Raw genomic sequence first — 14,232 nt, 5'->3', positions numbered from 1 at the left:
CTCTCACTTCCTTGCATTTGATACCACTCTGTTCTCCTTCCTCCTCCATCTGACGATCACTCTCTTCACCTGGCTCCACCTACTGCCTGCCAACTCTTGTTCCACCCCTCATCCTCATTTTTTTGTACTGGCCATCTCCCCTCCTGCAGTCCAAATGAAATGTCTTGTCCCACCTCTCATGCTCACTTTTTTAGACAGATAAGATAGGTAGATACTTTGTTGATCCCAAATGAAATTATAGTAGCATTACTAGTGCACAAATATAAATATTAGAAGAGAAGAATAAAAGATATATTACCACAAACAGTCTAACGGGGGGGGGGGGTGGAGTCATCACTTCCCCAGCTAAAGATTGACTCATTATAGAGCCTAATGGCTGAGGGTAAGAATGACCTCATATAGAGCTCTTTTGGACCAGCACAGTTGTCTTAATCTATTGCTAAAAGTGCTCCTCTGTTCAGCCAAGGTGGCATGCAGAGGGTGAGAAACATTGTCCAGAATTGCCAGGATTTTCCATAGGGTCCTTTGTTCTACCTCAGCCTCCAGTGTGTCCAGTTTAACTTCTATAACAAAGCCAGCCTTTCTAATCAGTTTATTGAGCCTGCTGGCATCACCCATGTTGATGCCATTGTCCCAGCACACCACCGCATAGAAGATTGTACTGGCGACAACAGACTGGTAGAACATGTGAAGGAGAGGCCTGCATACTCCAAAGGATCTCAGTCTCCTCAGGAAGTAGAGGCAACTCTGGCCCTTCTTGTACACAACCTCTGTGTTGGTGCTCCACTCAAGTCTGTTGTCCAGATGTACCCTCAGGTACTTGTCAGTCCTCACCATATAGGCTATCTCCCCTCCTTCAGTCCGGATGAAGTGCCCTGACAGCTGTCCATTTCCCTCCATACATGTTGTGTTCTGCTCTAGACTCCAGTATCCGCAGTTTCCTGACTCCAGTCTTGAATGGACCTGCACATCGCTAATCGTATCTCAGCAAGTAAACACCACTGACCACTTCTCTGATTCCTTTTTTTTTGCTCTAATGTTGTGCTTTTGATATTCCTCTTCTTCACCATTTTGTATGTTTAATGTACACTCAGTGACCATGTTATTAGTTACCTCCTGCACCTAATAAAGTGGCCACTGAGTGATATGTTCATCCTCTTCTGTTGCTATAGCCCATCCACTTCAAGGTTTGATGTGCTGTGTGTTCAAAGATGCTTGTCTGTACATGACTGTTGTGACATGTAGTGCCTATCAAACAAACCAACACCGCTTAGAGACAAAGTACAAGCCAGGGAGGAGTTAATCCCGTGTGACACACCTTCCATCCAATCCAAAACAAGGTTTCAAAGTTAAAATGTATATTCAGTTCTTTATTAAGAAACTAGCAAAACAAACAATCTTGAAAAAACAAATGAAACTAAAACGAGTGGAGCAAGCATGAACAAATTAGGATATAAACACCTACAATGGTTGATACATAGGCTTATATACAACATTTTGGACCAGTGGAAATGGTCCAGAAGGGTTATATGGAAACTATTATTACCATTTTTCTTAACAACTAATTCCATTACTTAGCCTAATAGGGTAGATTTACCACAGTACATAATTATCTATTTAAATGTTTATTTTCCTTTTATATCATCTCAATGTGTACTTAAGAATGTATAAATAATTGTAGTTTTATACATATAAAAAAATGGAAAAGGTTATATGTATGAAAAAAGTACATGATATTTGTGAATTCCTTATCCAAATAAAAATAAAATTAAAAAAAAAGAAACTAAAACTAGCAATATAACCAAATGAACAGTCTTAGTGTAATAAATGTACTTAAGCTTTCTTCAACACAATTAAATGTAATTAAGCTTTTTAAAATGTAATTAAGCAATATTTAAGCGATTTTAAGCAGTCAACAAAAAAGATATCATTCCCAGCTGTCTCTAACTCTAACTGTGTAAAGCCAAAGCTTGAATATGTAACTGAACCTTTTCGCTTTACCCCACCCACGTGACTAACTACCATAATAAAAACGTAACATAAAATACAATGCATATAGAAACTAGATACATGGCTCCTACATAACATATGGTTATTTGAGTTACTATCATCATTCTCCTCTGACCTCACTGACTAACAAGGCGTTTTTGCCCACAGAACTGCTGCTCAGTGGATGTTCTTTTTTGTTTTTGCACAATTCTCAGTAAACTCAAAACCAGAGAAACCACTGGGGGCAGTTACATATTCTAAGGGGTGTGAGGGGAAATAGAATTTGAGGGGGGCATTCAAGATTCTTGGGGGAGGGTGATAAGCAGCATCCAAAATTGACACCAGACCTGACCGACCATGTCAACTCACTGCTGTCGTCAACATCCAATAGGCATTCCCAGTTTATGTTAATTTTTTATTTTAATTTAGCCCCATACGATTTCTGTGCCTGAAGGTAGTGAAGCCTTGAATTGGATACTTTATACTTCATTGTCGCCAAACAATTGATACTAGAATGTACAATCATCACAGCGATATTTGATTCTGCACTTCCCGCTCCCTGGATTACAAATCGATGGTAAATATTAAAAATTTAAATTATAAATCATAAATAGAAAATAGAAAATGCAAAGTAAGGTAGTGCAAAAAAAAACCGAGAGGCAGGTCCGGATATTTGCAGGGTACGGCCCAGATCCGGGTCAGGATCTGTTCAGCAGTCTTATCACAGTTGGAAAGAAGCTGAATCCTGCTAAGAAACAGGAACTACAGAACGTGCGTCAGTACAGTGTTACATACCTGGAGTATGATTTTATTCCGTTCCTATCAGAACGATGCCCCACGTGTCTTATTTGTACTACTGTACTGTCTAATTAATCCATGAAACCATCAAGATGATTACAGGAACACTTCCATAAAAGACACACTGAAAAGGCTACTTATGGTATTACTCAGTTCCAGAAGATGAAAGAAGCATTTGAAAAGTGTTGCACACTCGAGTCATTTGCCAAGAAAGCTAAAAAATGACCATGATAGTGGTCTCATTGCTTCTTATAACATTCCCAAAATGATAGCAAAGTATGGAAAATTTCATACAATTGGTGAATGATTAATAATGCCTGCTGTATCAGAAGTGCTCTCCACTGTTCTCAAAATGGAGACCAGTATTTTAAAATCAATTCCTCTGAGTAATAACTCTGCAGCTCATCGAATTGATGAAATGATTGAAGACATTGAGTATCAACTATGCACAGAGCTGCAAAAAACAGAATTTGGGATACAACTGGATGAGCCAACTGTGTGAGACAATGAGGCATTGCTAATGGCAAATGTATGGTTTATCAAAACTGGAAACATTTATGAAGAGATAATCTTTTGTAAAAAAAATTATAAACAAATATCAACATAGAATCAATCTACGATTAGTTCAAAATGTATATTGAGGAGGTTAAAAATATTCTGATAAGGAACATGATCTCTTGTGCAACGGATGGAGCACCAGATTATGACAGATTGCCATGCTTGTTTAGCAGCATGTATGAAAAAAGAAATTCCACGTCTGTTTGCAATCCATTGTGTAGTTCATAATTCAGCAGCAAAAACTCAGCCAGCGACTTTTTTCAAGCATGACTCTTGTAATATGTGTTAACAACAAAATTAAAGCTCATCCATTAAATAGAAGAATTATTCACCAGTTATGCCAAGATAACAATGAAGAGTTTGAATGCTTGCTTCTTCACACTGAAGTGCGTTGGCTATGAAAACATTTCAAAGTCGGTTAAGAGCTTGGGAAACAAGACTGAACTTCTACATGGAGATGTGACATACCTAGCCGATCTGTATGGCAAAATGAACATTCTAAATATGAAACTGCAGGGTGAGAATTTCAATTTAATCCCGGCAAAAGGTGCAGTGTCCATTTTTATCGGAAAATTCGAAATACATAAGCAAAACATTGGGAGAAGAATGTTCTTACAGTTCCCCTGTATGGAAAGTATAGCACTCTCTTTCACAGATGGTGATTTGCAAGAGTACTGCTTACATCTGCAGTCACTGAAGAAGGATTTTCAGAATCAATTCAAGGATTTGAACGATCTGGAAATTCCGGACTGGGTAATTAACCCATTTATTTGCAAGGTGGAGAACATGAAGAGAGCTTGCTAGAAAAAGTTATCGAAATTCAGAATGATGAAGAAGCAAAAATGCTTTTCACGAATGCTGGCTTTTGTGGTATGTGGCTACGTTGTCATAAGAAATTTCCTGGTCTTTGGAGAAGAGCCGAACTTCTCTTCATTGCATTTCTGTCCTCCTACTTTGTTGAAAGAGGCTTCAGTGCAGTGAACCACATACTCACAAAAAACTGAAACCGCTTGAACATTGTTACACATGGGAACTTAAGGATTTTGCTGTCACGACTTGAACCAAATATTTCACCTCTTGCTAAAAACCATCAAGCTCAAGGATCACATTGATATCGAAGCAGCTATACAGCACACAAGTACTGTGTAAGCTCAGTTTAAAGACAAATAAAAATTTAAAGCAGAATCATTTATCTCATGTTAGCATATAGTAGACATGTTGTTACACTATGGGGGCACCGGGAAGTATATTGTACCTAAGTGGGTCGTTGGCAAGTATGAATGTCCTCGTGGGGGACGATGGGCTAAAAAAGGTCAGGAAACACTGCTCTAGACTGTCGTACATGAAAATTCCAGAAGATCAGCAGGTACAAAGCAGCACACCATCTGGCACAAAACAATCATTCCATGGTCAAAGTCACTTAGATCATATTCCTTCCCCATTCTAATGTTTGGTCTGAACAACAACTGTACCTCTTGACAATTTCTGAATGTTTTTTGCATTCATTTGCTGCCACATGATTGGCTGGTTAGATACTATATTTTCATGAACCAGCAGGTGTGTAGGTATACCTAATAAAGTGGCCATTGCATATTTAGTGCACTGTCTGAATCCACATGCTTGTGATGTAGATGCAAGCAAAGTTTTTCATTGTACCTATACCTCACCATACTTGTGTACTTGACAATAAACTTGACTTGATGTTCTTGGTGCAGTGAAGTGGAGGGAGGTGATTCTTGACCTGTTGCTAAAAAATCAGTGGGTGGGGTTTTCCAAAAATATTAATTCACACTCAAGACATCCTTGCTGTCAATGTCTTAAGAAGAGTGTTTTTTTTTCCCCAGTTCAGATTCATCAGACCGTAAGACATAGCAGCTGAATTAGGCCATTTTGTCCCATCAAGTCTAGTCTGCCATTCCATTATGGCGGATTTGTTACCCCTCTCAACCCACGTATCCTGTCTTCTCCTTACAACCTCTGACTCCCTGAATAAGACCATAAGACAAAGGAGCAGAAGTAGGCCATTCCGCCCATCGAGTCTCCTCCGCCATTTTATCATGAGCTGATCCATTTTATCCTATTTAGTTCCACTGCCCCGCCTTCTCACCATAACCTTTGATGCCCTGGCTACTCAGATACCTATCAATCTCTGCCTTAAATACACCCAATGACTTGGCCTCCACTGCTGCCCGTGGCAACAAATTCCATAGATTCACCACCCTTTGACTAAAAATTTTTTTTCGCATTTCTGTTCTGAAAGGGCGCCCTTCAATCCAGAAGTCATGCTCTCTCGTACTAGACTCCCCCATCATGAGAAACAACTTTGCCACATCCACTCTGTCCATGTCTTTTAACATTCGAAATGTTCCTATGAGGTCTCCCCTCATTCTTCTAAACTCCAAGGAATACAGTCCAAGAGCGGACAAACCTTCCTCATATGTTAACCCTCTCATTCCCGGAATCATTCTAGTGAATCTTCTCTGTACCCTCTCCAACGTCAGCATATCCTTTCTTAAATAAGGAGACCAAAACTGCCCACAGTACTCCAAGTGAGGTCTCACCAGCGCCTTATAGAGCCTCAACATCACATCCCTGCTCCTATACTCTATTTCTCTAGAAATGAATGCCAACATTGCATTCGCCTTCTTCACTACTGACTCAACCTGGAGGTTAACTTTAAGGGAATCCTGTACGAGGACTCCCAAGTCCCGTTGCATTTCAGAACTTTGAATTCTTTCCCAATTTAAATAATAGTCTGCCCGTTTACCAGAAAGTATACGAGCAGAATTAGGCCATTCAGCACATTCAGTCTGCTCTGCCATTCCATCATGTTTATTATTCCTCTCAATCCCATTCAGATTTATATATCACATGTACATCTAACATACAGTGAAGTGTGTCTTTTATGTTAATACCCAACGCATTCAAGAGTGTACTGGGTGCAGCTGGAATTGTCGCTGCACACTCCACAGCCAACACAGCATACCTACAGTGTTCAGCAGAACAACACCAACAACAAAACAAACCCCTTTCCCAGCTCCTTACACACACAGACAGGCCGCTAACCCTGAGACACACCACTTTTAGGCCTACAGTCCTTGACCCTGGACCCTCAGACATTGGATCTCCAATTCTGGACTTCGTCCCAGGATTTGCCTATCTTGGGTTTGACCCAGAACTCAATGATCACAGATTTTTGAAGAAATAAGATGTCCTAAGTGTCCTAAGCTGTTTCACAAAGGCACTAGCAGACAAAATGGGAGGCACAGAATTAGGGTGGCATGGTAGTGTAGTGGCTAGCGTAACACTAATACAGTACCAGTGATCAGCAATCAGTGACTGGGGTTCAATTCCTGCCGCTGTCTGGAAGAAGCTTGTACATTCTCCCTGTAACCAATGGGTTTCCTCTGGGTGCTCTGGTATCCTCCCACACTCCAAATATCTACTGGTTAGGGTTCATAAGTTGTGGCATGCTATGCTGGCACCAGAAACATAGCAATACTTGTGGGCTGCCCCCAGCACATCATTGGACTGTGTTGGTCACTGACATAAACAACATATTTTACTCTATGTTTTGATGTACATGTAAGAAATAACGTTAATAAAGCTAATGGAAATAATTCAGAAAATGTGTAGCTTGGGTGATTGATGGTTGGCTTGAGTTGTTCTCCAATCTTGGCAATTTACTTGCAAACGTTCATCACCATACAAGGAGATATCATCAGTGCGCTGTTAACTGTGGTGTGTCCTCCGAATGCTTGGCCTTTATATATCAATCATCTGAGTGGTCATTACGGAAAATCATTTGAGATGGAGGGAGGATATCGCATCGCTGATTGGTTGTGTATTGAACTTCGTACGTTGTGGTCTGGAATTTTGCCTGCATTGGCTCATAAATACGATCAAGGTCTACATAAATTGTTTGCAGAAAAACATGATCCGAGGAAATCTCTTGCATGCCACATGTTTACTTGCGCTATGACTTAAAAATCTAATCTTTTTATTAGTTTTATTGCTTCCTTGCTTCACAGAGGCATAAACTGCAGAGGAATTGTTAATTTAATCAATAATTTATTTAACCCATCAAATAAATGTTTCCTGATACAAGAGAATATCGAGCAGCGGGTGGGAACAATAGAAACAGCATTATTTTTGCTGATGTACTTTATGTGCCTTACCTTTGCCAAATCACTTCTGGCTCAGGGAAACCATCTGCCTCACAGGCCAAAGTGACTGACTGCCCGCTGTGCGCTGTGGCATTCACCACCATTTCCCTGGCGTGGATGGTGGGAGGAACTGAAACACAAACAGGAGATGATAAATACAAGATGAATTGTTGATCCGAGGCATCTCAAAAAGGTCAACACACACAAAAGGCTGAAGGAACTCAGCAAGTCAGGCAGCATCTACGGAGAGGAACAAAAAAGTAGACCCCTCATCAGGACCCAAAAGGAAGGGGGAAGAAGCCAGAATTAGAAGGTTGGTGGAGGAGGAGGAGTACAAGCTTGCAGTTGAGACCATGTGAAGAGAAAGGTAGGTGGGTGGGGGAGGGAGGGTGATAGGTGGAAGAGGTAAAGGGATGAAGAAGGAGGAATCTGATAGAACAGGACAGTAGATCAAGGGAGAGAGTGAAGGTGGAGGGGAACCAGAGGGAGCTGATGAACAGATGAGAAGAGGTGACAGGGGAACCAGAATGGGGAATGGAAAAAGAGAGAAGGAGAGAGGAGAGAGAAATTACTGGAAGTTGGAGAGATTGATGTACATCCTCTGAGGTTGGAAGCTAGCCAGATGAAATATGAAGTGTTGTTCCTCCAACCTGAGTTTGGACTCATCATGGCAGTAGAGCAGGCCATGGACAGACAGGTCAGAATGGCAATGGGAAGTTGAATTGAAATGGGTGGCCAACAGGAAATCCTGTCTTTTGCAGCAAAAAAGAGCGAAGCTGTTCAACAAAGAGGTCCCCAGCTTTGTGCCAGGTCTCATATATATAGAGGAGAAAGTCACCATGCCACGTTCAGTGATGGGTACTCTGCAGATTTCAAAATGACATTCTCTACTATCTCCTCTGGGTTGTCCATTGCTACATGATGCATAAATGCCCGCCTCCTCATGTCCTGTGCACAACCATCGATTGCTTTTCTGTCTCGGCCACACTATCAACTCCTCAAGGACTTATCATCATACACCCTCCCACATGCTCCATTTCTCTGGCCACGCTCTTTTAATACCATCAATACAGCTTCTCTGCATGGTTACAAACATCTGACTTCTGGAAAACCCGTATGTATGAACAAGCATTCAGGAGACAAGTGGATGCAATTCCGTGTGGACTCTCAGTACTAAGGAAATTCTCTTCCTTCCTCTGATCCCAACTTGCCATCATTGAGGATTATCTGCTCAGCTTTTACACACTCAGAATCAATTTTCTTTTGACTGCACTCATACAGATTTTGTAGGCCCTGTGATCCTGTGACACCTATAAATTTTGCAAAGAATCATCTCTTCACTCATGAGAATGGAATGAGCCGCCAGAGGAGATGGTTGAGACAGGTACAATAGTATACATTTTTGTCCTCTGCAGGACTACAGGCATACTGTGCTGCATGGGAACTCAGTTTGTGACAAGAATTTTTCGAATATATGTATAGAAACAGCATACAACCCTGGATAGAAAATCCTAAAAAAAGTAGTGGATAAGGCCCAGTCCATCAAGGGTAAAGTCCTCCCCACCATATAGCACATCTACATGAAGCATTGTTGCAGGAAAGCAACATCCATCATCAGGGACCCCACCACCCAGTGCATGCTCTCCTCTTACTACTGTCATCAGGAAGGAGGTACAGGAGCCTCAGGACCCATACCACTAGGTTCAGGAACAGTTATTACCCCTCAACTATCAGGGTGAAGGTACAGCAGCCTCAGGACCCACACCACCAGGTTCAGGAACAGTTATTACCCCTCAACCATCAGGAAGGAGGTACAGGAGTCTCAGGACTCACACCACCAGGTTCAGGAACAGTTATCACCCCACAACCATCAGGAAGGAGGTACAGGAGCCTCAGGACCCACACCACCAGGTTCAGGAACAGTTATCACCCCACAACCATCAGGGTGAAGGTACAGGAGCCTCAGGACCCACACCACCAGGTTCAGGAACAGTTATTACCCCACAGCCATCAGGCTCTTAAACCAAAGGGGATAATTTCTCTCAACTTCACTTGCCCCATCAATGAACTGTTCCCACAACTTGTGGACTCACTTTCAAAGACTCTTCATCTCATGTTCTTGATATTTATTACTCATTTATTTTTTTGTATTATTTTTGTTGTTGTCTTCGGCACTCTGGTTGAATGCCAAAGTTGGTGCAGTCTTTCATTGATTCTGTTCTGGTTATTATACTGCAGATTTACTGTTAATGCTCACAAGAGATTAATCTCTGAGTTGTATATGGTGACATATATGTACTTTGATAATAAATTTACATTGAACATTGAATTTTTTGATGTTTAGACACTTTCCATTTCATTATTTTTGAAAGCATCTTCGCTTTACAGATTTTTTTTACATGTGTCTAAGACTTTTGTACAGTGTCATTTTTATGTAACACCCTGGGACAGGTTTCACTCTAACATAATGGTCTTTCTGTAGAAGCAGTGTTTGGGTTATGGTTAGGGATAACAGGTGCTGTGGAATGTGAGCTGTCCAATGGAGGGAGTGTGTTTTCATGTTGTGTGCCTGTCACCAGGGTGATCTGGGGCTTTTGTTCAGCGGGAGAGGAAGGCAGAAGACGCCAGAGAGAAGAAGTCATAGGACTCGACCCGGAGAGGGGCCATGATTCGACAAAGCCCGGGGAGATCGAAGGAAGATCGGCAAGGGGGAAACCTTGAGCTCCAACTTGTGCACATAAGACTTTCATTAAAATGGGCCCTTTTCTTTTTTTGCTTTTTCTTTACTAACCCTTTAGTCAAATTAAGAATTATAAAGCTAAATTGTTTAATTGTATGTGGTGTACTGTTGGTTATTTTGTGATACTGATTTGTAACAGGGTAACAAATCACGCGGCATCCACACAAACGGGGATTTGGGGAGGGCTCGTACCTCAATCTGACACGTTTGGCGGGGCCGGAGATTGCCTTCCCTAGATTTACGCAGCCGACAGAACCAGAGTGTTTCACGTATATTGCCCAGTGGCTGTATTTTTTATTTGCAAAGTAAATGGACAGTTCTCAGCAACTGAAGAGCCGTAACTGGACAGGACCTGTATATGAACTGCCACGTAAATCAGTACAAGATGTTCTTAATGCGATGATTCAACATGTGGAACATTGTAAAATTCCAATGGCATAGCAAGAAACAAATTCAATGAGAGACAGTAATCAGTAGTGTTTGCACATAAAAAGGATATATAATTAACAAAAAAAATCAGTAACAGCAGTAAAGAGAACTTACCATTCACAATAACCTTAATATCCTTGAATTTGATTTCACCACGAGCAGCGATTCTCCCTTCACATCGATAAGTACCTTCATCTGTCTTCCTAATGTTGCGGATTAACAAGTAGTTGTTGGGCAACATTGTGAAACGAACTGAAAAATGAGTTAAAAAAATCAGGCAATCAGCATTTGCACTTCAAGTAAAACTCATTCAGACATAAAAATACTTCAGTTCAATGAAGTTATAGTCTGCAGATGAACAACAAAGTATCCTCCAGCAGAATATCCCTCTCCATTCTCTGATCCAAGTAGAGAATGTCTTACCCAACTTCTTGTGGATCTGTAGTGACCAATGTTTTCTACTGAGAAACTGTTGGGAATGGCCATGCAGCTTCCAGAAACTTGGATATTAAAAGAAAGAGATCCATCATCAAGGACTCTAACCATCCAGGCCATGATCTGTTCTCGCTGCTGCCACTGGGAAGGTGGTAGAGCAACCTTAGGTCCCACACCACCAGGTTCCGGAACAGTTATTACCCTTCAACCATCAGGTTTGGATAACTTTTACTCACCTCAACACTGAACTGATTCCACAACATACAGTCTCATTTTCAAGGACTCTACAACTCCTGTTCTCAATATTGGTTTGTTTAACATTTGTTTGTTTTTCATATTTGTGCCACTTGTCTTACTTTGCACATTGGTCATCTATCAGTCATTGTGTGTAGTTTTCCAATTATATTTCTTTGTTCTACTGTGAATACCTGTATAAAAGAATCTCAGGGTAGTATATGGTGGCATATACATACTTAGATAATAGATTTACCTTGAACCTCTTTGAGAATTGAGAGATAAACTAGAAAAGTCCAAGGAATGATCTGACCACAGGAGTTGGTGTAGGAATCAACATAAAATCCCCTTTTATGATCAAACTGATGTTGTGTTGGTCAGCTATCAAGAGGACATTTTCAGTTCTAATTGAATGTTTAAAATAATTAGATGGGATGCTTCCATATGAAAATATACAACTCACAGAGCCTTTCTGAGCTGGAAGATACAGATATTTGATTGACCAATGAGTATCATATTTATTATCTTGACTCTTTCATACTCAATAATAGTCTTGTTCCATGCTCACTTACTTTATTGCTCACTAAACAAACCATATTTTGCTTGTCAGACGATTGGCCATCACAATCCAGTGGTCCATCTTTTTGATCTCTGGATATATTGTGTTGATCAAAAAAATGAATTCTCTCATGTGATGACTTTGCTTCTGTTTACTGAAATCATTTGTCGCATATCACATCTGAGACTGAATGTTTATTTCTGATAACCAAGGTTCAAATCTGTCTGAAACAGATTCTTGGAATTTACTTCACAAGTTTGGTAAATGACTCTGCAGGTTCACAGAGAAGCACGAGCAAGCATACGTATACACCCAATCAATTCAAATTGTCATTGCTTGAATCTGAACAGAATCTGCTCTGTTTATAGGAAGATTTAGGATTGATCCAGATTTAGCTTCAGATTCAGATTTTTTTTTACAAAGTACAAAGTACATTTATTATCAAAGTAAATGTACTACATAAAGTGGTTTGTAAAAGTATTCAGCCCCTAACCATTTGTTCACATAAATGAGTATTACAACCAGGCACTTTGATCAACTTAACTAAGGGTTCTTACTTGCGAATGACATGCTCTTTTTTCATAAAGCATGAAGAACTAAAACTTCAAAAACTGAAATATCAGCAATTCTAAAGTATTCATCCCCCTTTGCTCAGTACTTAGTTGAACGACCTCTTGCAGCTATTACAGCCAGTAGTCTTTTAGGATAAGTCTCTATTAACTTTAAGCAACACAATGGAGCAAGATTTTCCCGTTCCTCCTTGCAAAATTGCTCAAACTGTGCCAGGTTATTTGCGGAGCAGCAGTGGATAACAATCTTGCAGTTTTGCTAGGGATGTTCGATCGGGTTAAGGTCAGGACTCTTGACTGGGCCACTGAAGGACAGCAATTTTCTTCATTTGAAGCCACTCCACGGTTGCTCTGGCAGGGTGCTTTGGGTCGTTGTCCTGCTGAAAGACAAACCTCCTCCCCAGTTTATGCTTTCTGGCAAAGACTAGCAGGTTTTTATCCAGGATCTCTCTGTATTTAGCAGCATTTATCTTCCCATTAATTCTGACTAGATTTACAGTCTCTGCACTGAAAAACATCCCCATAGCATGATACTACCAATACTTTACAGTAGGGATATTGTTACCTGGCTGATGCACAGTACTAAAATTATGTCACACGTACTGCTTAGTGCTGAGGCCTAGAAGTTCCACTTTAGTCTTATCCAACCACAAGACCGACTTCCACATCTTCACAGTATCTTCTAAATGTAACTTTACTGGTAAGGATATGCTTTTTTTTAGCCAGGGCTCCTTCCTTACCACTCTTCCATAAATACACTTTTTGTGCGAAGCATTAGAGATTGTGGAGCCATGAACTGTATCTCCAGTTACAGCTACTGACTTCTGCAGCTCACTCAGAGTGACTGCTGCTGTCACAGTAGCCTCTCTTACAAGTGCCATTTTTATCTGGTGACAAAGTTTAGAAGGGTAGCCTGATCTTGGTAGTGTGGCTGTGGCTTCATATTTTTCCCACTATTCACAATGTTCTGCACTGAGCTCTGAGGTTTGTTCAGTGCCTTTGAGACAGTTTTGTATCCTTCCCCAGATTTGTGCTTCTCTATTATCACCCACTCTTTCCTTGGACTATTTGTACCACTCCCATCAGGGAAGAGGCTACGTAGCATCCATGTCAGGACCACCAGACTTAGAAACAGTTAGTCTCCCCAAGCAGTAATTCTGATCGACATCTCCACCCATTAACCCACTCCTCCACACCCCCAACCACCACTACATAAGCATCATCTCACATCACTTCACATACATATAATCAGTCCACGTATATAAGAACTACATATACATTGTGTTTAATAGGATTGCTTTTATATTTATATGTACTGTGCTTTGTTATTGTGTTCTTTATACTTATTGCGTTTTTATGCTGTATTGGATAAAGGATTGGATGGCATTCCACCAGAGGCCATCAAATGCGCAAAGGGCGTCCTGCTAAACCACCTGTACGAACTACTGTGCCAGTGCTGGATAGAGCGAGTAGTGCCGCAAGACATGAGAGACTGCCACATTGTCACCCTATATAAGAACAAAGAGGACAGAAGCCACTGTAACAACTACAGGGGAATCTCCTTGCTGAGCATCGTTGGGAAGGTCTTCGCCCGCGTGGTCCTGAACAGACTGCAGAAAATAGCCGAAAGGGTATATCCCGAGTCTCAGTGCGGTTTCAGGTCAGAACGCTTCACAATCGACATGATCTTCACCCTTCGACAGCTACACGAGAAATGCAGAGAGCAAAGACAACCACTCTACATCGCTTTCATTG

General features: G+C 40.9%; 1 protein-coding gene across 7 annotated transcripts in view; it reads right to left on the bottom strand.

The window, feature by feature from the left end:
• LOC140185152 (neural cell adhesion molecule 1-like) overlaps nucleotides 1–14,232 on the bottom strand; it is a 722,060-nt gene that overhangs the window by 265,567 nt on the left and 442,261 nt on the right. For all 7 annotated transcript variants that reach the window (XM_072238532.1, XM_072238533.1, XM_072238530.1 and 4 more), the window contains exons 5-6: nucleotides 10,795–10,932; nucleotides 7,524–7,641 (exon numbers count right to left, since the gene is read on the bottom strand). In XM_072238532.1, coding sequence (XP_072094633.1) covers nucleotides 7,524–7,641; nucleotides 10,795–10,932 — 256 coding nt within the window. The remainder of the gene's footprint in view (nucleotides 1–7,523; nucleotides 7,642–10,794; nucleotides 10,933–14,232) is intronic.

Source organism: Mobula birostris, chromosome 20, assembly GCF_030028105.1.
Source record: "Mobula birostris isolate sMobBir1 chromosome 20, sMobBir1.hap1, whole genome shotgun sequence".
Classification (NCBI taxonomy): Eukaryota; Metazoa; Chordata; class Chondrichthyes; order Myliobatiformes; family Myliobatidae; genus Mobula; species Mobula birostris.
Note: the sequence above shows the minus strand (reverse complement) of the source record. Positions and strands in the feature narration are given on the sequence as shown.